At 37.7% G+C, this 25424-nt stretch overlaps 1 protein-coding gene across 1 annotated transcript in view; it reads right to left on the bottom strand.

Moving 5' to 3' along the window:
- The window catches only part of SYNE1 (spectrin repeat containing nuclear envelope protein 1), a 596966-nt gene that overhangs the window by 451625 nt on the left and 119917 nt on the right, over nt 1-25424 (bottom strand). The window contains exons 4-5 of the mRNA XM_027769865.1: nt 13335-13430; nt 3140-3223 (exon numbers count right to left, since the gene is read on the bottom strand). Coding sequence (XP_027625666.1) covers nt 3140-3223; nt 13335-13430 — 180 coding nt within the window. The remainder of the gene's footprint in view (nt 1-3139; nt 3224-13334; nt 13431-25424) is intronic.

Genomic DNA, 25424 nt, shown 5'->3' with positions numbered 1-25424 from the left:
ACACACACACACTCATGCACCCGGCATGAGTTTTAACTTGTAGGGTCCAGGACTTGAACCATGGTTGATTATGCGGGAGTCCAGTAAAATATCCATTACACCATCTGCTGGTCCTCAGCCAACTGATTTTTGACAAATAGCACAAAATAATTCAGTGGGGAAAGAAAAATCGCTTCAGTAAATTGTGCTAGAAAAAAAAATTAAAAACTGAACGAGTGTTTCCAATTTCTGATGCAAGGCAACAGGTATTATTGAACTTATGTGACTAACATTGTGCCACAAAATAAAAATAATTACAAATAGTTTCCAATTCCAGAGGGGTCAGAAAGGGAGAAAAGTTTATGCTTCAATTTAAAACAACAAACACTCATTATTGCCAGGGCTTTGACTAGAATGTCATATCTGAAGATATGACCAGAAAGCTTTGGAACTAAAGGTACATCTCAAGAAAGGCAACAGAAACTCTTGGAAAGATTTCCTGGCACTTTAAACAGTTCTGCTTGTCAGAGAGGACTAGAAAATCATATGAACGAGTTCGTTCCATAAAATAACCTGGATTTTTCCAGCCCGGCGTTGCAATCAGTAGAGATTGCAAAAGAGCAGCTGCACAAGAGCATTACCTTGAGGAAGACTCTGAAGGAAAAGAGACTGATCTTTGCTAGTAGATGGAAAACCACAGAAGCAGAGCTGAGTTGGGAAGGTTCATGTGTGAATTGTGTGCTAGGTATTTGCTTTTCAACAGTTTGAATAGTTGACATGTAAATATTTTCTAAAAGTATTTAAAATTATACTCTCTTCTATTATAGAGTCATAAACTAAATTATAACAAGCATTTTGAAAGTTATCTTTTAAAGTTCAGTTTTTTTAAATTTTGAAGGTTGTTAGTCTGTTAACTGTAAAGAACTATGGAGTATGAGCAAAAAAATTTTGATATGTAAAGTAAATGGTTGTGAGAAAATGTAAAAATAAATAAATAAATTTATTTTTAAAAATTTTTAAATCTGAGTATCAATCTGCAGAAAAATGAAACTCAACCTCTACCTTTCACCATAACAAAAATCAACCCAAAATTAATCAAAGATCTAAATATAAAACCTCAAACTATAAAACTACTGGTGAAAAGAGCAGGGTAAACTCTTGGAGACATTGGGGTAGGCACAGACTTCTTAAGTAAGACCCCCCAAAACACAGGCAATAAATCCAAAAATAGACAAGTGGGACTACATCAGGCTAAAAAGCTTCTGCAAACCAAAAGGGCAATAATTAAAGTGAAGAGACAACTTTTTGAATGGGAGAATATATTTGTGAATTATGCTTCAGATAAGGGACTGATAACCAGATAAACTCAAGCAGCTTATCCACAAAAAAACCAATAATCAATCCAATTAAAAGATGGGCAAATGAGTTGAACAGGTAACTCCCTAAGGAAGACATATAAATGATCAAAAAGCATATGAAAAAAATAATTAACATCTCATATTATAAGGAAAATGCAAATTAAAACCACAATGCAATACCACTTAATCCTAGTCAGAACGGCTAAGATTAAAAATATAAAGAATGATAAGTGTTGGTAAGGCTGCAGTGAAGAGACAATCCTCCTATGCTGTTGGTGGGAATGTAAATTAATACAATCACTTTGGAGAACAATATGGAGATTCCCTAAAACCTACAAATAGAACTACCATATGACCCAGTCATTCCACTCCAGCATATCTACCCAAATGACAGGAAAACACTGCAGGAAAAACACTTGTGCATCCATGTTTATTGCAGCATTAGTCACAATTGCTACAATATGGAGTCAGCCTACATGTCCAAGAACAAATAATTAGATAGAAAAAAATGTGGCACACATACACTATGTTACGCTACTTAGCAATTAAAAAAAAAAAAAAAGAGAAAGAGACCCTGTCCTTTGAGACAAAGTGGATGAGTATGGAAGATTTAATGTAAGAGAAGCAAGCCAGACTATGAAAGCGGCATTATATGTCCCCTTCTAATATATATACTGGTTGTCTGCACTCTATGGCAGAAACTGAAAGATTGGAAGGTATAAAAACATAGAGAGCATCTGAAGACACTAGAGACAGTATAGGATGTGGTGGAAATAGGGAGAGGGAGAAAGGGGATCAGGAAAAAAATTTAACAGATGCAAAAATAAAAAGTTATTGTTGATAATAATGTGTATAGTATTACCTTTGACTAACCTAATGTGCACTGTATGCATGCTGGGTAAAACCATGTTATACACTATAAAGATGTACATTGATTAAATGTAAATGAAAATATTTAATATAAAAAATTAATAACAGTGATGGATTTTACCTATAGAATAAAATAAGTTTTTAGGAGTATATACTGAAACAAACAATTAGTTGAATAAATGAGTGAAAAAGAACATCTTTTGGTTACTAAACAATTTCAACTAATAGATGTAGAAAGAAGTTTGAGGACAAGCAGAATATTAGAATAGTGTCGTTTATCTCCCCTAAGTTATTTCTCAATTGTAAAGGAAAAAATTGTAACTTTACCATAGAAAAACACAGCAGCTACTACTGATCAGGTTAAGATCAGTAATAAAATACATCAGAATCCTATACCCACTAGGTGCACTGGAAAGAATATATCACTGCCACCTTGGAATTCTGGCCAGTTTAATCATTCGAAAACTTCATATAAACCCAAACTGAGAAGCGTCTGCAAAATACTGATCAGCAATTATCAAAAGTGTCTAGGTCATAAAAGACAAAATAAAAAATAAGGACCTGCTACAGAGTGGAAAACACGATTCAATGAAAAGGTTATACTGGACTAGGTCCTGCAACATAAACAAGACAACAGGAAACTTGATAGAATCAGACTAATGTCTGCTTTAGTTAATAGTATCATTCCAATTTTAATCTCCTTATTTTGACAATTGTGCTTTGGCTATATCAGTTTTAACGACAGAAGAAGCTGGGTGATGTGTGGACATGAAATCTCCTTTTTGCAACTTTTTCATAAATCTAAAATTACTATACAATAATATTCCATATCTATGCTATATAGATTATATTCACTATTTCTATGCTACAGCCTACATAGGAAACACCAGTATGCCCATGCCTCTTCTTTAAGTGTTTTCTTTTTCTCTTACCTTTCTTCCTTCAAGGAACTTGAGTGCCGTGCCAATGTTAGCCACAGCATGGATCCTCTTCATACGACGTCCTTGTTCACAAGGCTATAAAAAGGAAAGGGACAGAAATAAATATAAAAGCACCAATTAAAGAGATAGTTGTAAAGTCTAAGTGGGTTGAAAATATACTTGAGGCATATTCAAGAGCAAACAGCTCAATTTTAATAAAGGTTAGAATATACATAAAAATGTGTAACTCCACCACACTCTAGAGATACACTAATTTATTCAACGAAGACACTCAGGCTCAGATTTTCTGTAAATGCATCTGCCTTTTAGGATTCTGTATGCTCTTAGAATAGAAACTCACAAAACTTCTGTGCTGTCTATAAAGACCATCACTCCTATAGATTATGAAATGTTTATAATACCAGATATAGTGTGTGTGAAATAGGAGGGTCTGAGGAAGGACATTTGGGGGAGGGACAGGGAGGCAAAGCATTAATGGCACAAAGAGGTGTGGTATTATCTGTTGAAGATATTTTGTAGTTTCATCAACTGTACTAGGGAGAAATGGTTACCTTTTTAAATATTCATTTTGAAAGCTAAATAATGTGATTGAATGTATAAAAGAAAATGAAATAAAAAATGGAAAAAAATAATTTTCTGGTCAGTTTTACCTTAAAAATAAAATAAAATAAAATAAAATAAAATAAAACAAAATAAAATATCTAGATGTTAAAGAAAAAAAAGTACTCTTAGTCACTGACCATTTTTTTTTCAATCATACAAAACATGAAAAGACACTGATAGTAACATTTCTTGATTTGAATGTGAACCGAGATTTAAAAATAGGATTGTGGGGACCAGTAGATGACCTAATGATTATGTCACTGGACTCCCATGTAATTGACCGTGGTTTGAGTCCTGGACCCAGTGTCTTAAACTCACAGCAGACGCATGTGTGTGTGTGTATGTGTGTACCCAAGATCCTGAGAGGAGAATGGAGGAGAAGGGATTGTGGTGTGGCCATCTCCCAAAATGATTTTTCGCTTTCTCTCTCTCTCTCTCTCTGTCTCTGTCTTTCCAGTAAGTGCATAAGCCCTATAGCAAGAAAACAAAAGCAAAAACAAACAAAAAAACTCTTTAAAAAAAATAGAATTGTGAGAATGAAAATGTATTCATAAAACAGCGATTGCTGGTCCACAGATTATTTAAGTCATTTGTGGTTAAGTTATCAAAATTTATTATGTGCTTTCTTTGTGATACACTGTTAATTTTCATATTCAAAATAATTTCAATGAAGTAAATATTACTAGCCTCCTTTATATTTTACAGGAACTATGAACATAACACAAGTTAAGTAATTTCTATAAAATTACAGTTAGTAAACTGGTCATTTCTCCATGACCCTATGGCTTTAAATAATCTCTCATTAAAACTCAAAACCATCTTATCTTTTAATTTCCAACTATTACTGTGCCAGGAAATAATTTTTATGATATGATTTTAAACAAATATTTAAATAGAAGACATACTTCTTAAATGTTTATTTATTTCTTACTGAGACCACCATTATATGTGAAACAATCTCATTGTTTGTCTGTGCACATCCCTCTTATTTAGTTTATTTAATTAATTTATGTATTTTTTAAAAATTTCCTAGAGGGACATGTGCCTTCCAGAGAGAGACAGAGAGGGAGAGAGGGAAAAATCACCCCAATCGGTCATGGTCATACTACAACACTTTCTCCTCCGTTTCTCTATCCTATCAGGACTTTTTTTTTTTTTTCCCCCATAGGGCACATGTGCTCACTGGAGAGAGCCAGAGAAAGAGGGAAAGTGATAAATCAACCCTCAGAGGCCATGGCCATGCTGTAAATCCTTCCACTATTAGGAACTTGGGTATGCATGTACACATGCCTGGCATGATTTTCAAGCTGCTAGGTCCAGGACTCAAACTGCAGAGATGGCCATGTGGGATTCAGCACCTCAACCATCATGTCATCTGTTGACTCATGGTGTGTTTCTCAAGCTGCTGGGATCAAGATTCATATCATGTGGTCAGTCATGTGGAATCTGGCTCCCTTAACCACTAGGCCATGAGGCTGCCTTAATTAAATAAATTTTATAATATAAAAAACATGCATAAACCTGCCAACAAAAACAAAACCAGCACCCCAAATTAAATATAAAAGCAATATCCCCCCAAAATACCACTATTCACCCCATCTTCCTACCTTTATACACCCATGGCAACCATCACATTAAATCTAGTCCAGGGACCAGCAGTTGGCATAACAGCTGTATCGCTGGACTCCCATGTGGTCAACTGCGGTTCAACTCTTGGACCCAGTGGCTTAAACTCATGCCAGTCATGTTTGCGTGTGTGCCCAAGATCCCGAGAGGAGAATGGAGGAGAAGGGATTATGGTGTGGCCGTCCCCTCTGGGGATGAGGGGGGATTTCTCGCTGTCCGTCTCTCTGTCTCTCTCTGTCTGTCTGGCGAGCGCACGCGCCCTATAGCAAAAAAAAAAAAAAATCAGTCCAACACTTTTCATTTATACTGATTCATTACATTCACATGCATTATTGGAAAAACTGCTTTTAGTTTTTAACTTTATGTAAGTTTCACCATAGAGATAGAAGGAGCAATGGGAAGGCCTGAGCTCATCGGCAGAGTCCCCTGCCAGCCTGTTATGAGGGAGAAGGGGCAACTCCTGCCCTCAGAGACCACCACCAGCTTCTTGCAGTCCCAGAGACAGAAGGTAGAAGCTGTCACTCCACATGTGCTGATGTTGTTCTGACCCTCACCCATCCAGGAGCTACAGAGAGGTACAGGCCATTTGGCCTGAGCTCATCAGCAGGGACCCCTACCCAGCCTGCTGTGGGGGAAGAGGGGCTGCTCCAGCCTATCTGCAGAAAGTGATCTACCACTTTATATCCTGCCTATCTAGTTCAACTCTGAACCACACTGGGAGTAGAAAGGTATGGGTATACAGTAACCAAACACTGAAGATTGGAGGAATTCTTTCCCCACAATAGCCTCAGCAGTGAAAGGAGAGAAATCTTCTCTGAAAACCTGAGTCCCAAACTCCTACAGTGAATTCCACACTCCTACCCACAGCAGAGAAGGGAAACTGGCACAGACCTAATGCACACCATAGAGAAGTGCATGAGCACACAGCTACAGAAATACACTCCAAAGAAGTAGGAAGAAGTGAGTATATCACCAAATGACTAAAAATCAAAGAAGAGCCCCAAGAAATAAGAGAAATACTCCCCCCACACACACCAATAAACATAATATCTCCTCACCAACAATGGATAAAACACTAGAGATCACAGAAATCTCAGAAAAAGAATTCAGAATACTCATGATAACAAAACTCAATGAGAGGGTGCCAGCAGGTGCGGTTGTTAAGACTGTGGATTCCACATGGCCAACTGCAGTTTGAGTCCCAGATATGGAGGCTTACTTTCTCACTTTCTCTCTCACTCTCTCTCTTTCTCTCTTTCTGTCTGTCTCTCTCTCGCACTCGCTGGTGAGAAAAAAAATTTTTTTAAGTATTAATAGGGACCAGCAGTTGGCATAATGGCTATGTCACTGGACTCCCATGTAGTCAACCGCGGTTTGAGTCCCGGACCTGTGGGCTTAAACTCATGCTGGGCACATGTGCGTGCATGCCCAAGATCCCAAGAGGAGAATGGAGGAGAAGGGATTACAGCATAGTCATCCCCCAGGGAGTGATTTCTCTCTGTTTCTGTCTTTCTGGTGAGTGCACGCACCCTATAGCAAAAGCCTCTCAAAAAAAAAAAAAGTATTAATAATCATTTTAAAATTAAATAAATAATTCTTTTTTAAAAATATCTCAATGAGATGTAAAAGAAAACAGTCAATCAATTCCCGGACATGAGAAAATATTTCCATGGTGTGAAGGATGTACTCCATAAGGAGATAGATACACTGAAAAAGAATCAAATAGAACTTCCAGAAATAAAGAATTCAATGTAGGAAAGCAAAATCTCCCTCAAAAGTATCAACAGCAGATTAGACCACACAGGAGAATCTCTGACCTTGAAAGAAAAACTTCTGATTTAGTTAAAGCAACCAAAAAGAATAGAAGAAAAAAACATTAAAAAGCAGGACCAGCAGATGACGTAATGGTTACATCGCTGAACTCTCATATGACCAACCATGGTTCAAGTCCCAGACCCAGAGGCTTAAAACTCACACCATACGTGTGTGCATGCATGCCCAAAATCCTGAGAAGAGAATGGAGAAGAAGAGATTGAGCATGGTCTTCGTCCCAGGGGATGATTTCTCACTATGTCTCCAGTGAGTACATATACCCTATAACAGAAGTAACTTGCAAAAAAATAAAAGGACAACATACAAGAAATTCCAGACATAACTAAATGGCCAAATAGCCTCATAATAGGTATTCTGCAAGGTAAAAAGAAGGTAAAGAAATAGATCATCTCTTTCATAATACATTAGGTGAAATTTAGAGAGATTTGCAGACATTCAAATCCAGGAAATACAAAGGATACCAAATAGATATATCTATGTATAAAAAAAAAAAAGCATATCATAGCCATATGAAAAATCAAAGACAAAGACAATATTCTAAAAATGGCAAGAGAGAAACACCACGTCACATATAAAGGTTATCCCATTAGACTGACATCAAATCTCTCAATTAAAATAATGTCAGCAAGGAGAGAATAGGAATACATATCTTAAAAGTCTGAAAGAGAAACAATTTCAGTCAATAGTACTATACCCAGCAAGATTATCCTTCAAATGCAGAGCAGAAATAAAACCATTCCCAGATAAGCAAATGCTAAAAGAATTTACCCAAATTATATAAAGGAAGGCTTGTAGATTACATTACTTACATGTAGAAAAATACTAAAGCTATCTCTCTCGCACACACACACACACACACACACACACACACACACACACACAAACTAAAAAAAAAAAGGATAAGTCCCCACATGTCAATAATAAGATTGAATGTTAGGATTAAATTAAATTTTCCAAGCAAAAGGCAAAAAATGTAGATTCAACTATTTTATCCACAGGTTTAAGTGCAAATTCACTGATAGACAGTTGTCTCCACAGGTTTTAATTTTATATATTCATAATAACCATTACTCATTGTGTAAGACTAGATAAGAGGAAAAGTCCAAAATGTTACAAGTAGCTGAGTCTTTCTTTAGAATTAATTTAAAGAAGGCTAAAATCAAGAACTTTGTAAAGCCTATAAATCACCAAATCAGTAACTTCATCATGTCCTTACTTTCAAGTATCTCTTTCCAATTTTGTTTTGCTTTTGCATTTTTGGGGACTTCTATCTTTATGTACAGTACCATGCTATGGTCTTACTAAAAGTTTTGCTTTTCTATCTCTTCCTAGTAAGTTATTATTAGGTGCAATTTTACCTATCTCTAATTGGACCAATGATTGATACTACAGCTCTTGACAGATTATTAACTTTTATTTCCCACAGTCCACTATATGGAAATTACAAATTCTTCTTTTACTTGCTATGTTAGGATGATCTTTTTCCCCCCAAATCCATTCTCATTAATTTATGATACTTTTTGTTGTCTGATTTATAGTCAGTATGCTTTTCTTTAGAATAGTATGTCACATTTTAAAAATAAAGAACTATATTTCACAGTAAAGAACATCATACACAATTCAATATAGATGTCCAAAATATAACCAGTGGAGCAAGTTTTGAATATTCACAAGATAATGTTAAATGTTGAAGGTGACAAATATGTTTGTATCCTCAATGTGTTCATTATATACACTGAATATATGATTTTAAAGACCATTCTTTACCCTACAAAGATGTGTAATTAATAGATGTAAATCATGAATTACAATTAATATTTTTTATAAAGAGCTTTACTATATTAATCATTTGAGACTAACTTTTCTACACATGTTATGATTCATTCATATTGTTTCTTCTCACTGTATTTTATTCATTTTGACAGCAAAGTGAGGAAAACATGAACATCTGTTTTATCACCCCATCACATGTTTTCATTTATTTTCACACAACTTAACCTACCCTACTTAGTACAGTTATGTTCCCTAGTGGAAAGCAAGCCTTTTCAGGGTGCTGAAGATAACTCATTCATCTCAGTGTTTCTGGTAGTGCTTTATTCATAATAGGGATACCAGAAATATCAACTGAATGACTAGTAAACAATGCCAAACCCCACTACAGAATGGGGTTTTACCCTAAATATATGAATGATGCCTAACAAAGTCACCTGGTGAACATGCAGGGATCTTCGATGCCCAAGCTTTCCTAAGAGTGTTTATCGTTCACTTCTAAGTGTATTATTAGGCTTCTCTTGAATGCAAAACATTAAAGAGTCATTTTGTTTTGTTTTGTTTTGTTTTGTTTTGTTTTGTTTTAATTACTATACTGACCCAATTGCTGGCATTGTGGTGGCTAATGTGCTCTGTCCCACATGGTTGATTTCACGATTCGAGTCCCATATCTGGTGGCTGGAAAATCACACCTCACATGAGTGCATGCATGCTCAAAGTCCCTAGAGGAGACTGGAGGAGAAAAATTGCAGTGTGGCCACCCCTCACCCCCCTCCACAGATTTCTTACTTTCTCTCTCCCTGGCAAGTGCACACACCCTATAGCAAAAACTAAAAATAAATAAATAAATAAATAAATAAATAAATAAACTGTATAGAAGGTTAAGTAAGTAAATCAGATAAGTTTCTCTGTAGTCCTTAATTTTTATTCATATTGATTCAATTTCTAATTTTTGAATGACAATTCTTCATAATTTTTTAAAAAATCCTAAGTGCAAGTTAAATTTAGTGTTCTACATCTATGCATGATTGAAGATAATCACTGATCCATTTAAAGAGAAGTTCCATAAATAATATTATAGGGATGTAGAGAAATCAAAACATAAACATTTAAAAATTAAAAAGTCCCTAAGACCTTAAATAAATCCCAGACAAGAGAGAAACAATAGGTTATTAAAGTGCACTAGGGGGATCAGCAGACAGCATAATAGTTATGTTGCTGGACTCCCAAGTAGTTGATAGCTGTTCGAGTCCCAGACCTGGTGGCTTAAAGCTCACACTGAGCACATGTTGGGGGTGCCCAAATTCCCAAGAGGAGAATGGAGAAGGGATTGTGGTGTGGTCATCTGCCCTGGGGTGGGGAGGTGATTTCTTGCTTTCTGAATTTCTGGTGAGTACACATGCCCTATAGCAAAAATCTCTCAAAAAAATAAAATAAAGTGCACTAGGATATTGAGATTCCACCCTTATTCTGAGATGCTTGCAGTAAAGAAGATGCTAGACCATGTGGCCACATTTATGTGAACTATATTAAGTACAGGACCTTAATAGAGTTCCAGCCATCAGATAATTATACAATTCCATAACAATGTCAACAGTCCTGAAGAAAATGCTCTCATTCACATTCTCTCTTTGCAAAGCACAAAAAGAATGCCTGCGATGCTCACTCCTTTAAGTAATGCTCTTCATCTTACTGTAGATATAATGCACTATTATAAAACTCAAATAATCTTTGCTAAAGCTTAAGAGTAATTTCAGAATATTTTCAATTTTTATAATTCATCATCTCAAAGGGCTCAATGTAAATAAGAAAGTAAATCAATCAATCAATCGATCAAGGTTAAATCAGATATCTCCCTTTTATGTATTAGTTTTCTTATATACTGAGAATGCTTATATTCTTTCTGAATTCCCTTCTAGGTTTTTCTCTTTTTTTTTTTTTTTTTTTTGGAGGGTTTTTTCTTTAAGGGTTTTTTTGGAGAAGTTTTCACTATAGGGTGCGTGTGTTCACCAGACAGACAGAGAGAGACAGGGAGACAGAAAGCGAGAAATCACCGGGGGGATGGCCACGCCACAATCCCTTCTCCTCCATTCTCCTCTCGGGATCTTGGGCACTCACGCACACATGCCTGGCATGAGTTTTAAGCCACCGGGTCTGGGATGCAAACCGCAGTCAACTACGTGGGAGTCCAGTGACATAGCCATTATGCCAACTGCTGGTCCCTTCCCTTCTAGTTTTAAGAGCTCATAATTCTAACTATGTCTGAATGAGTAGGGTACTTAAACAGAAGTGAGATTTTAGAGTCAAAAAATATACTTTTTCTACAATAATTTACCTCAGCAATGAAAATACCCATCAAGACTTCTGTATTTTGTTGGCCAAGTATAGTGGCAGAATTATAATGACACTTAAAATGACAGATATCCTTTTGGAATATTCATATAAAGTCTCCTTCAACCTTCAAGTAAATAGTTTAATTCAGGAGACCATAAAAAGATGGACAGTTATATCATACAATCAAGGGAATATAATTTCAGGTTAGTGATTCCCATATCCTAATGTTTATCCAGTTTATTTAACTAAAATATACGCCTATATGTTCCAAATTGGTAGTTTATATATGCCTTGTTTGACTTCTCCTAAAACAAAGCTTAAGATACAGACTTTGGTGCTTGGAATTTATTTCAGAGGTGATCCTAGATAGCAAGAGTAAGAAAGTACAGAGACTGAGACAAGGAAAGAGGAAAAGCCAAGGGAGGGTGTGCTCTCGCATACTACCACGTGAGCAACAGGACCTCAGTCCCAGTGGAGAAGTCTAGGAGGTGTTCAAATTGTGCCTAAGAATTAGCCATCCTAAAAATTAGATGCTGGAGCATTTCTTTCTTTTTCTTTTTCCTTAGAGAGAGACTTTTGCTATAGGGCATGTGCACTTGCTGGAGAGACAGGGAGATAGAAAGCAAGAAAATCACACTCCAGGGGTCATAGTCATGCTGCAATCCTTCTCCTCCATTCTCCTCTTAGGATGTTGGGCATGCACACACACGTGCATTCAGCATGAGTTTTAAGCCACTGGGCCCGAGTCTTGAACCACAGTTAACTACGTGGGAGTCTAGTGATGTAGCCATGACACCATCTGCTAATCTTAGAGCTGGAGCATTTCTTCATGGACTTCTAGCTCTATGGGTTGGAGGTCTTTTGGGACCAAAAACTCCCTTATGCTTCGGGGCTGCCATGTGTGATTTGTGGCTTTGATAAAAGTCCTGAGTCAGAGACAAGCTACAAATGCTTGAGGTGAAATGCTGCCAGAGTGTTTGGGAAATGTCTACCACAGCTGTAGCTGAATTCAGAGGAGAGTGGAGAGGGCACAGAGGGCACCAAAAGTAATGGCTACAACCTAAATCCAATTAGATAAATGAGTGGACAGGATTATTGTCTATTTGTATTTCCCAACCATTCTTTCAATAAAGCTGTTCTAATAACTCCCTGCTCAAAATTAACTAGACACATGCTAAAATTTTTTAAAAAATACTCCTATAGTGACTCATTTATCCAAGTAATAATGATTGTGTAATTCTTGCCAAGATGCGTGAGATAAAGAAAAAAAGTACTTCCAATTTTGAACTTTGTCTAGTGTGTTACACAACATTCTGAGGATTATTTCCTGAACTCTTTGTTCCAGTTACGGCAACCTTCATTTATACATAATTTATCTTTATAAACTACTTACTGCTCCACCACTCTAAATTTTTTTTAAAAGAAAGAGAAAATAAATATTTTATTTTTGATAACATAGGAGAAGTATTTTTATAGCTCCCTTTCAATGTTTTTTTTTCCATGTTGCTGGTTTCACTGCAAATAAAAACAAATAACTCTGGAAGTGCCACTCTTCTTACAAACGACTGATGAAGAAGGATGTTAGAAAGAATATGAAAAATGCTACACTGGTTTCTAGCTTAATTTTCAACAAATAACTATATAAATATGTAGATATGGATCTACAATCCCTTCCAAGTGGAAAGCAAACACTTAAAGGCAGGTAGATGTTAATTTGCAATTAATCTTCCTAGGTACCACACAGTCGCAATAGCTAATCACATTACTGATAAAAGTTTTTACTCTTAGTTCTAAGGTTGCTGCTACTAACATAACGGTTTTAATCCACTAGGGGTATGCAGGAGCAAAAAGGAAATATATTCCTTGCTCCCAGAGTGACCAGTGTTTCCTGTATATTACCATCTACAGGAGAAAATGATCTTTCTATTACCTGGGCAGCACCCTTTGCACTCCCAACTCAACCATCCCCGAATTCCAAATGGAAATAATTTAAAGATATGATCACAGAAAGCATTCTTACCAGTTTCTGCCCAGACAGGACCTCCAGGAGAGCAAGCAGCTTAACACCATCTTTCATGTCTTCAAAAAGATCATCCACCACCATTGGGGGTTTCCGCTGTAAAAAATAAAAACAGAATGAGTGCAAAATATCCCTTCTCTTCTCTTTTACCTTTGCTACTCAGTATGATGAAATTTGTAGGAAGAATTTCTATATACCTTTATTCTTTATTCTGAATGTAGTTGTCAATTACCTTTTGATAATTATAAGAAGAAAATCTAGTGGAGAAAAAACTCGACATTCAAAAATTTCAGATTTAATACCTAGGCTTTGAGACACATACCAGCTTCTTTCTGGACAGAGATTTTTGACAACAGTGGGATGGTGGGGGAGAAAGTAAAGGGAAAAGAGCACTATCAACCTACATGAGAAGAGAGAGATTAGAATGAAATCTCAAAGGAAAGCAGGAGATGTCCCAGACAAACTGGACCAACCTCACAGCTTCACTGTGAGTGAATCACATTCCCAGGGTGTAACGAGTTGTGGCACTTCTACAGGACCTCCTCACCCAGGCAGCCTCCCTCATTAGCTCAAGACCTGCTGTGGGAGCACTGACAGCAGAGCTGGGGTCACAGCTTTAATCTTCCCATGGGTTACTTAGTAGCTTTGTTCTGTTTCACAGACAATCCAATCTAGCAAACCTTCTCTGTGTAGCATTGAGCCCAAACCACAATATAATATAAGACTATGGAGTGATCAATGCAGTCTATCGGCACTATTGCAAAATAAGCCAAAGCCCATGTGCAATTCATGGAAGGTCTTTTTTTTTTTTAATGGAAGTTATCAATATAGTCAATATACTAGAGTTCATCAAACTTGAATTAGAGTCTATTTTGGCTAAGATGAAAGTAAATAAGCAATGATGCTAATGTAGACAGTCAATAGAGAAGTGTTCACCAACTTCTCACAGTATCATATTTTTTCCTGTTTACCGTTAAATCAACGATTACCATGCCATTACAAATCTCTGCATAGAACTTTTTTTAGAGAGAGATTTTTGCTATAGGGTGCATGCACTTTCCAGAGAGACAGAGAGAGATAGAAAGACAGAAAGGGAGAAATCACCCCCATGGGGGTTGGCCAAGCCTCAATTTTTCTCCCTCATTCTCCTCTCAGCATTTTGGGTATGCTCACACAGGTGCCCAGCGTGCATTTGAAGCCTTGGGGCCTGGGACTCAAACCACGGTCGGCCATGAGAGAGTCCAACAACATAACCATTACGCCATCTCTCTGGGTCCCTCTACATAGAACAGGTTTAAAGAAAGAAAAAGAGTCATCAAGTGTTAGGCCTTTAACAAGTTTCATTGAGAATCAAAACTATAGAGCTACTTCAAGCTTTAAAAACAATGTTCCATGTAGAGATATTTAATCACCCAACATTTTATTGAAATGTGACTTTTGTATCTACCCACTGACATGGAACATTTATATTCTCTTATGACTGCATGAATTACTGTCTCTGAATGGCACATTCTAATTTTAAACGTATTTTTCTCTCTTTATAAAATGAACAGCTGAACACATTTTGTTCTCATGCTTTGAAATACATGTTCAAAAATAACAGACTTTTCATTTTAAATTCCGCCATTCACACTGCTTCTTACTTACAGAGCGAAGATGTAATAGTGACTTGATAGTCGGCATATAAATAAAATTAACAAAACTAAAAGGAGTCATTACAGTGGAAACCGTCATAATAAGAATTAAAATCATTGTATTATCCATATATAGTCATTAGCAACTATCTTTTTATCATTTACAACACCCAATCATATCCTGATAAAGTAAAACAATGAGGGAAAATTTCATAAATATTTGATATATTCAGGGGCAAATACAAATGATGTTTCTCACATACAGTGTTAAATATATAAATAAAATGAAAAGAAACAGGAAATTTCATGAAATAATAAAGATTTCCAAGATATTTGACCGCCTCTAAATTGATAAAATACATATACCCATTCATTCTGCCTTTAAACATCCACAGGTCTCTGCCACTTTGAAGAGCATTTTCTCTTGACCTCTTCTGCGATTTATTTCCTGTTGGTTTATTTTCATAAATGAGAAAGAGACAGAAACCCCAACAGCATTTTGACACTGCCACCTACCCTTAGCCTAACCAGGCCAGGATCATGGGCAAATGTATGCTTGGCATACTCAGGAACGTGTCCAGATGTGAACCTGAACTTTCCCATATGGGCCAACTGGCAGAGCTTTGTTTCTTACGTCCAGTCCCAGATCTTCCATTTTCCCCCTGTGTCTCCATGAGTCTGGACACATTTCCTTCCCTCTCCAGCTGCCCCCTGCACAGCACTCCTGGACCTGGCCTTCAGGACAGCACTGAGCAGGTCAGCAGCCCAGCAGCCTCTCTGTGTGGGGCATGCTGACACCATCCTCTCCTTGTTCTGCTCCTCGCCACGCCTCTGCCACCAGCCTGCCTGGTTTAAGGGGTCACCTCACTGTTTCTTTCTCCTGTTCCTTCTTTGTTGTCTTCTCCTTCTTCTCCCTGTGCCATTTGCCAAATTCAACCTCAAATTCTTTGTTCTTTACAAAATGTTGTCTGCATACATTACTGGCTGACTGACTGATTAACTGATTAGATGGATGTAAACATCGTAGGAAACCAACGAAACACCTTTGTTTATTAAAAATGACACCAGGTAAAAATATTAGTAATTATTGGATGAGTTTTTGCCATCCCATTTCTCACAAGGTATTGTTTATACAAAGTACATGATGGACTGGGGAGACCTTTGCTACTGTGACTATATTACATTTTATTTCTGAAACGAGGTTTTAATGTTCCTCCCGGCACATATACAAATACATGTAGCACCGATATGAAGCTTGAGTAGAATAGGCATCCTAGTGCCAGAGGCCACATTGAAGTTTGAAATGAGAATAATGTAAGGGAGACTGACAATGGAAAATAAAGATGATGTGGTTTTATTTGGATTGCTTACGAATTCGCAGTTTCAAGCACTATACAGACATTTATCAAGCACTTTTTAAGACCACAGCTATTTTTTTATTAATGGAAAATTATGATAAGCTCACTTTTTTTTGAGACAGAATTTGGAAAATTACATTCTCCTTTAGTCCTGCCAGTCATAGACACTGCAGTGGAACCAATCTGAAATCATTCAAAGAATGGACCTCCTGACCAGGTAAGGGGAGGAGCTGAGCAAGAATAAGAAGACAAAGATACGTCACATCTACGCTACCCTTCTAAAAACTCTTCTCAAACTAAGTTTAAACCCTAAGTTCTAACTCCAAACAGATTGCCAGTTCTCTATAAACTGTCCAAGTGTGCTGGCAGATGGTGTGGAGGTTAAGGCAGCTAGATTCCACATGGCCAACTTTATGGTTCAAGTCCTGGATCTGGCAGCCTGAAAATCATGCAGGGCGTGTGTGTGTGTGTGTGTGTGTGTGTGTGTGTGTGTGTACATCCATAATCCCGAGAATGGATTGCAACATGGCCATACCTCAGGGGGATGATTTCTCACTTTCCTCCTCCTCCTCTCTCTCTCTCTCTGGCAAATGTACATGTCCTATAGCAAAAAAAAAACCATACCTCGGGGGGATGATTTCTCACTTTCCTCCTCCTCTCTCTCTCTCTCTCTGGCAAATGTACATGTCCTATAGCAAAAAAAAAAAAAAAAAAAAAAGGCTCCAAGAACTCAGGGAAATCATAGGCCTCTGTTGCTGAAGAGACAACACTGCCTAGCTATCCCCTGTGGAGTTAACACACAGGTGGAACAGACTTCATTGAGCGTTTTTCTCTGTTTCTGCTCCTCCCACTTTTATTTTAGCACAGCAGCCCCCTTGACAGCATGTAATGAGATTCATTCCCTTTCTCTTAGGACTTAAAATAAATCAAAGGTTTCTCCTAGAGCTTTAGGAAATCTGAGGAAGCACAGGTGTCTTTGACATCATTTTTATTGACCATTTCCTGTAGTTTGAGAAAATCATCTTTCTGTAAGGGTTTGTAAAAGAGACAGAGAGAAACATACAGAGAGAGAATAACTTGTGTCTCTTTACCAGTCTATAAACACCAGTGTATATTTAACCATTACCCACCATCTGTTTTCATATTTTTATTCATGAAATGATGGCCATGTTTGCTATGCCACATGTCGATTTGATGCCCAAGGAATGATTCCATTCCTTAAGGGGAAAAGATTAAGAGAATGATTTGATGAAAACGATATCAGAAATAACTATTTTGCATGAAATAAAAATTAAAGACACTCTCACATTTAAAATTATATGTCAAGTGAAAAATGTTCATGCATAAATGAAACATTACAAAATAGTCCTAGTATAGACAATGCATATGAATTCCAATATTAGTAGGTCTCTTTATGGTTTAGATATTTATACACTCAAGTTTCATGGGCATTTTAATAGGGATGAAGAGAGGAAGGAAGGATAACAGAAAAAGGAAGAAAGAATGACTAAACGATTGTCAAACATTTAGAGGCGTCAGCACCACGAGCAGGCTGTATTACAACCACCACCACACATAGGAATACTAGTAAGGAATCTGAATCTCAGAGATGTTAAACCACTGGCCAAAATCTACCCTTACTAAGTGACTGGGATCAGAGCCCAGATGTATCACATGTTGAGTCTCCTTGTCTGATAAGAGGTTTAGGGTAAGAAAATGCAGGTATTAATATAATTTTTTTCTGAATAATACACAAACCTATAAATATGGTTATTAAATACCAATAGGAAAAGCATTAACTGATCAGCTGAATTGCTTGTCACTCCTACTGGAAACAATAAATCTGTTAATAAAAAGCCCTTTCTAAATGTGACTTTAAGAGAGATCAAAAGGTGGGGCCAGCAAGTAGTGCAGTGGTTAAGGCGTGGACTTCCACGGGGCTGAGTGCGGTTAGAGTCCTGGACCCGGAGACTTGAAATTCATGCCAGGTGCATGTGCATTCATGCCCAAAATCCTGAAAGGGGGACGAAAGAGGAGGGATTGTGGTGCGACCATGTCCCCCTGAGAGTGATTTCGTACTTCCATTCTCTCTGTCTCTCTGGCAAGTACAGGCATGCACATTATGACAAAAGCCTAAAAAAAAAATAAATAATTGTTTTTTTTTTTAATTTTAAAAAAGTAACTATACCCACCAAACATCAGTTCTCTATTTTCTCCTTTCTTAACCTCTGGAATCTATAAGTCTCTCTTTCTCTCTCTCTCTCTGTGTGTGTGTGTGTGTGTGTGTGTGTGTGTGAGAGAGAGAGAGAGAGAGAGAGAGAAACCATCCCCAAGGGGAATGACTACTCCACAATCCCTTCTTCTGCATTCTCCTCTCAGGATTTTGGGCATGCATGCACATGCATCTGGCTTGAGTTTCAAGCCACTGGGTCTGAAACATAAACCACTATTGGCCATGTGGAAGTCCAGCCCCTTAACCACCACACCAACTGTCAGTCCCCAATCTACTTTTTCAATTATTTTGACTACTCTCGATACCTGATGTAAGCAAAGTCACATGGCATTTGCCATTTTGTGCCTAGTTTATGTCCTTTGGCATAATGTCTTCAGTGTTCATCTGTGTTGTAGCAGAGGTCAGAATGTCCTTTCTTTTGTAAAGATTGTATAATATTCTGCTATATATTCATCCATGTATTGCATGACAATAGGGATATGTTCTGGGAAATGCAATGTTAGGTAATTTCATCATGTGCAAACATGACGGAGTGTAATATAAAACACAGAGTATAGCCTGCCACACACCTAGGCTATATGGCATAACCTACGTGTTCTTTAAGGGACAGTTGTATGCACAGTCAGCCACGGGACAAAATGTCATTATGTGTGCAACTATGTTCACCACATTTTGTGTATATGTTCATTCATTGATGAACACCTGGGTTGCTTCCACCTTCTGATTATTGAGAATAATGCTGTTAGGAACATGGGTGTAAAAATATCTCTTCAACACATGTTCTTTTTTTTTAGTTGTCAGAGAATTTATCCGCTCATCAAAGAAACATGGATAGAAAGATAGAGAGAGAGAAAAGCACCCCCTAATGGGCTGTGATTGTGCTGCAATTGCTTCTTCTCTGTTTATCCATGCTGTTAGGATTTGGGGCATGCATGCACATGTGTCAAGCATGTTTTTCAAGTACCATGGCTTGGATTCAAAATGCAGACAGCCATGTATGGGACCCAGCTCCCATAACTACTAAACTACCAAACAAGCCTCTAGACTCTACTTTTAATTCTTCTGGATGTGTACCCAGAGGTGGAATTGCTGGATTATGTAGTCATTTTATTTTTTTAATTTTCAGAGAAACTGTCATACTGCTTTTTATAGTGACTGCTATGTAGAAGAATAAAAATTTATGCTGAAACATCACCAACACATCACTACCTCATCAGTGGATATGTACATATCTTCTAAGATCTTAGAGTTAATAGTGACCAATGTCTTCAAGCTTTAAAGTGTATCTTTAGCAATTATGGATTTTGTGTGTAGCAAAAAAAAAAAAAAGATAAAATCACCTACCAAGACCATTCAAGTCTTTATTTACCATCATCCCTTTTAGTATTTTACTAAATGCTTTTTTACTTTTCAAGAAAGAGCTCTCAAAGCATTTTATGAAGAAAAATAACAATACATTTTACTTTAAAATACTAAACACATAGCCCATAGATAAATACTTGTGACTGCAGGATATGTGGTGATACCAATAAAATTGAACTATAGATAGAAAATGACTAAGGAAAAGCACACATTACAGATGCCTACTCATGTCAGTAGAGGCACACACACTGTTGAATATAGTCAGGGGGGTTGTTGACCATGGCACCTAGTCATGGCCTGATATATTTGCAAAACTGCCTTCTGCCCAGTATATAGAGATAGTTCAGGTAAGGGCTGCTCAAGGTGCATTTTGTGCAATCTTGAAAGCTCTATGCCCAGAATGGCCCAATACTTTTAGAGCCGAACTAACCACTACTTCTGGTTGACATGTTTCAGGTAAGAGTTACTTAACAGTCTGAAAGACAGGATATTGGGGAAATTTCCCATCCCAGAACTAGTGGAGAGTTTTTTAATTCTCTGATGGTTATCTGCGGGGTGGGAGCAACAAGCTAAACAACAGGAATGGAGAGAAGAGTGGGAAGGGAAGAGAGGTTGAGCAGCAGATGTGGAGAGAGTTACCTCCCCTAAGGCTGGCAAAGAGCCACCACACGCACATGTCTCAGAAGTCAAAGAAGCATTGGAACAAGTCAACGGAACTATGGTTGTAACCAATGGCAGTAGCTAAATAGCATTAACTTCTAAAAGGGTCATTCTATTCAGAAAATCTAGTTGAATGTTTCCAGTATCACCAAAGAAAAGGTGAGGTAATTTAAAAAATGTTATATATAATAAATTTCTTTCCCTCCGCTGATAGAGGCACTACTGTGAATATTTTCCACCTCTACTAGGCAAAAGTGGGAAGATAGTTCCCATTCTTTTCTTTGTTTCCTGTGGCAAATAGCATAATTGTTTCCACTTCCTCAATTATTTAATTTAATTTTGAATAAATATCCCAAAGGCAATAACAGCCCTCCAGGCAGCCAAGCAATAAATCTGCTCAGAAAAATTCCCTTAAGTTTTCAGATGAAATAAGGTTCTTAGACTCCATGCTATAAAATAAGCATACTTACCGAGTTATTTGCTTCATGCAGTACAAAGTTAGGGTTATCCCAGACTTCACTCTTTTGTCCATACCCAACATTGGATTCATCAACAAATCTTGCTGACTTAATTTGCAAAAGTCAACCAGAATCCGGGCACCTCTACATACTTCCACTGCAACTTCCTTCATCCCAATCCCATCCCTGGGGGACTTTAGAAGCTCCAACTTCCTCCTTTCTCCACCCTTTCCTCTCTCCAGCCCCTTAACAAAACAGCTTTCCTATCTTCTTTACTCATCTTATTATCCCTTACTACGATATAAGCTCCAAAACGCAGGAACTGTTTTTAACTGTTTTGTTTATTGCTACATTCTCAATGCCTAAAATATTAAGCAGCATTTAAGAAATAATTGTATAATTAATATATGAATAAGTTATATATATATAAGGTAAATAAATATATACTTTAGTTTTTGACATAGGGCACATGCACTCACCAGAGACAGAGAGAAAGGGAAAGTGAGAAATCACCCTCCCAGGGAGGATGACCACCATGCCATCCCTTCACCTACATTCTCCTCTTGGGATTTTGGGCATGCAGGTGCACATGCCCAGTATCTTTTTCTTTATTTTTTTCAGGTTTTTGCCATAAAGAATGGGCACTCACTAGAGACAGAGAGAGACAGTGAGAAGGAAAGCCTGATATGTTTTCTAAGACAAAAGATTCAGGACTCGAAATGTGCGGTTGGCCATGTGGGATCCAGTGCCTTAATCTCCATGCCATTAACTGATCCAAAATGAAATACATTTCCAAAGAAGAAAATCTGATAAAGATTTATCAAAATGTTCATTAACCTTCATACTCTTTGTGAGATCTATACCCATGTTATCAGTAAATTAATATATCCTATAAATACATAAGTAAATGCTATTCTCTTGAAATGGTGATTTTTTCCTTTGTAATCTTTCATATTTGAAATAACTAATTTATCAGTATGTTTAGGCTTAAAAAAATAGAAGCAGGTTTCTTCTAAATCCACCTTTATTAAGACATAATTGACAAATAGAAATTGTATAGACTTACAGTGTATCTAATTTTTAAATTGTTACCATTGTTTTAGACTAGTTCTGTGTCATAATCCTGCTGCCTCAGTCTTCCACATAGCTGGCACTATGTAACTTCAAGCCCAGCAGTTGTTTAGACAGTGTCTTACTATGTTGCCAAGGGTAGCCTTGAATTTACAATCCTTCTGGGTCAGCTTCCAGAGTCCCTGGGATTATTGGCACATGCTGCTGTGTCCAGTCTTTAGGTTCAAATCAGAAGTCAAATCAGAACACCTGTGTGGTCTCAGCCTTTGTAGCCCAACATTGTAGCCACTCATGCCATCACAGCTGGGTCCTCAGTAATACTTTGATATATGTATACATTGTGAAATAATTAAATCTAGCTAATTAACATATTCATCACCTCACATACATTAAGAAAACTACTAAAGAAAATTTCTGGTGTGAATTATATCCTTCACCTTTCTCTATTTTATCTGGAGGCATCATGGGGTCCGCCCTATGACAAAAACTACTGGAGATTGGAGGATTGTGGCATCAAGTCAATCTCTCTTTCTCTCTTTGCTTTATCTTGTTTTATTCACTAATAGTCCTATCAAAGTATATACGAGGAAACAAGAGAGATTGAAATTCAATTCAAAATGTGCTTCTCTGCTGTCTTTTAGTACTGTTGTTTGAAAGACAGTTGAAGAATATGAAGGCAACCACTAAAGTGATATTTAGTGACGATGATCATATCTTTCAAAGTCATAATTAGCCTGATTATTAAAAAAAAGTGGAAAATCCAAAGTGTTCCTTTTAAAGGAGTTATACATCTAACTTGATTAAAACAAAATATGTCTTAATGGAATGTTACAGGGTATTTGTACCCTGCCCCCTCTCCAATATTGTATTGAAATCTTGACCTATGGTATTATAGAACATGACCTTAATTGGCAATTGGGTCTTTAGAGAGGTAAGCAAGGTAAAATGACATCATGAGTGTGAGTCCCAATCAAAAATGACTAGTGCCTGATGTAAAGGAGAAATTTGGACACAGAAACTGATATGCACAGAGGCAGAGGTAGGAATGATGCAGCTGCAAGATGAAGAATGTCATGTGTTGCAGACTAGAAGCTTCCACCAGAAGCTAGGACGAGGTAAGGAAAGATTCCATCCAACGCTTCAGAGGGGGCATGGCCTTCTAGCCTCCAGTACTGTGAGATAATTAATTTCTTATTTTTAGTCACATAATATGTGGTACTTTTTAATGACAGCCCTAGCAATTAATGGAAAACTAAATAATGTTTTATGATACCTTTTCTTGGTGGTGGTGGTGGGGGGGTTTCCTCCAAAAAGTGAGAAGATGCTCATGTCATGTCTGAGGTCATCCCAAAGACAGGATGTACAGTGGCTTATCGCCAGTCCTTGATAACTTCATAAATTTAAGGCTGGCAGAGGATTAGCAGTGATCACATGGTATCCTGGGTCAGTTTTATGTGAGCTGGACTACCGGGTAAGATAGCCACAGAGGTATGCATAGCTCACCAGCACGTTTTCTGTCCCCAAGACTCTTTCAAAACACTCAAGATAATGTAGAACAATTGGAGTATGCTCCGTAAGTCCTCCAATATTAATAGCATGCTCACTAGTGCTGCACAGCTGTGAAGCAGAGTCAGGAGGGGCTTGTAGAGTCACTGAGGGTTTTGGGTGGTTGTGGTCCTTGGTCAAGAACCAGCTGGGGAAAGCTGGCTTCAGTTTGTAGTCAAATGGAATCACAACTTTTAAAGTGGACAGAATATTACTCTCTTCACCCTTTGGAAGTTTAGAATAACTGGAAAGGTTTAAGTCCTATTTTTCATCAAGGTTTGTGTCCTATTTTTCATCAAGGTTTGTATTTCCATCTTGCTTCTTAATTGTCCCAAGAGTGCAGAGCTTGATAGGGGCATCAAGCTCTCACTGTGATAGGGAGAATTATCTCCCTCACCAATGTGGTCAAATAGGGGCACAGTATTTTTATGACCAACCAGTAAGATAATCCATGTGATCATACTCAAGAAAAGCAAAGAGAATAAAACAAGTACAAGGAATTATTAGTTAATCCCTCTCAGCTATGACACCAAAATATATTACTCAAAAATGCCCTGGGGACCAGCAGTTAGCGTAATGGCTGTGTCACTGGACTCCCACGTAGTCGACTTCAGTTCGCGTCCCAGACCCGGTGGCTTAAAACTCACACCGGGCGTGTGTGCGTGCGTGCCCAAGATCCCGAGAGGAGAATGGAGGAGAAGGGATTGTGGTGTGGCCATCCCCCCTGGGGGTGATTTCTCGCTTTCTGTCTCTCTTTGTGTCTGGCGAGCACACGCGCCCTATGGCAAAAACCTCTCCAAAAAACAAACAAACAAACAAACAAACAGAAGGATCAGCCAAGAGGTATCATGGTTAAAGTGACTGGATCCTACATGGCTGACTGCATGATTGACACCCAGGCGAGAGGCTTGAGAAACAAGCTGGGCCTGGGGCCAGCAGATGGCTAGTAATCATATTGCTGGACTCCCACATGGTGGACCGTGGTTCAAGTCTCATACCCAGTGGCTTGAAAATCACACTAGACACATTTGTGTGTATGCCCAAAATCCAAGGAGAAGAATGGAGAAGAAGGGATTGTGGCATGGCCATCCTCCCCAGGGGAGATTTCTTACTTTCCCTCTCATTCTCTCTCTCTCTCTCTCTCTCTCTCTCTCTACCAAGCACACACACCCTATGGAAAAATCTTCTAAACAAACAAACCATGCTGGGTACACATGAGTTTGTTCCCCAAATCCTGGAAGTAGAATGGAGGGGAAGGGATTGCAGTATGACCACCTACCTGGGAGTGCTTTCTCCTGCTTGCTCGCTCTCTCTGGTGAGCACACATATCCTATTGCAAATATTTTTTCTACATTTTATTGATTCATATAATACCTTAAACTAAAACCACAGACAAAGCTAGAATCTAGGTGCAAGTGCACTGTAATTTTCTTCTGAAACAGTTTTAATTAATTAATTAATTTACATTTATCCCCTGAGCATTGTCACAGCATACAAAATGTGATTTCCCATCTAAGATATACAGCATAGCAGTAGTGGCTTAATCATACATGTTATCATCATTAATTTTCCATTTCTAGTTTTATATGTATGTATTTTACCCCTCTTTCTCATCCTCTGCCATTTCCCACCTTCCTCCCACACCATCTCAGGTGTCTACAGTTGTTTTCCATTCCTTTCCCCACCCCGTATTTTATTGATTAACAACATTTCTTAAGTAATCTAACCACTTTCAATGGCAGTTTAGCTGGTATTTACATAGCAGTGAA

This window comes from Tupaia chinensis, unplaced genomic scaffold (genome assembly GCF_000334495.1).
Source record: "Tupaia chinensis unplaced genomic scaffold, TupChi_1.0 Scaffold000014_1, whole genome shotgun sequence".
In the NCBI taxonomy this organism is placed as follows: domain Eukaryota; kingdom Metazoa; phylum Chordata; class Mammalia; order Scandentia; family Tupaiidae; genus Tupaia; species Tupaia belangeri.
The sequence above is the reverse complement of the archived record's forward strand: the minus strand, read 5'-3'. Positions and strand labels throughout refer to the sequence as shown.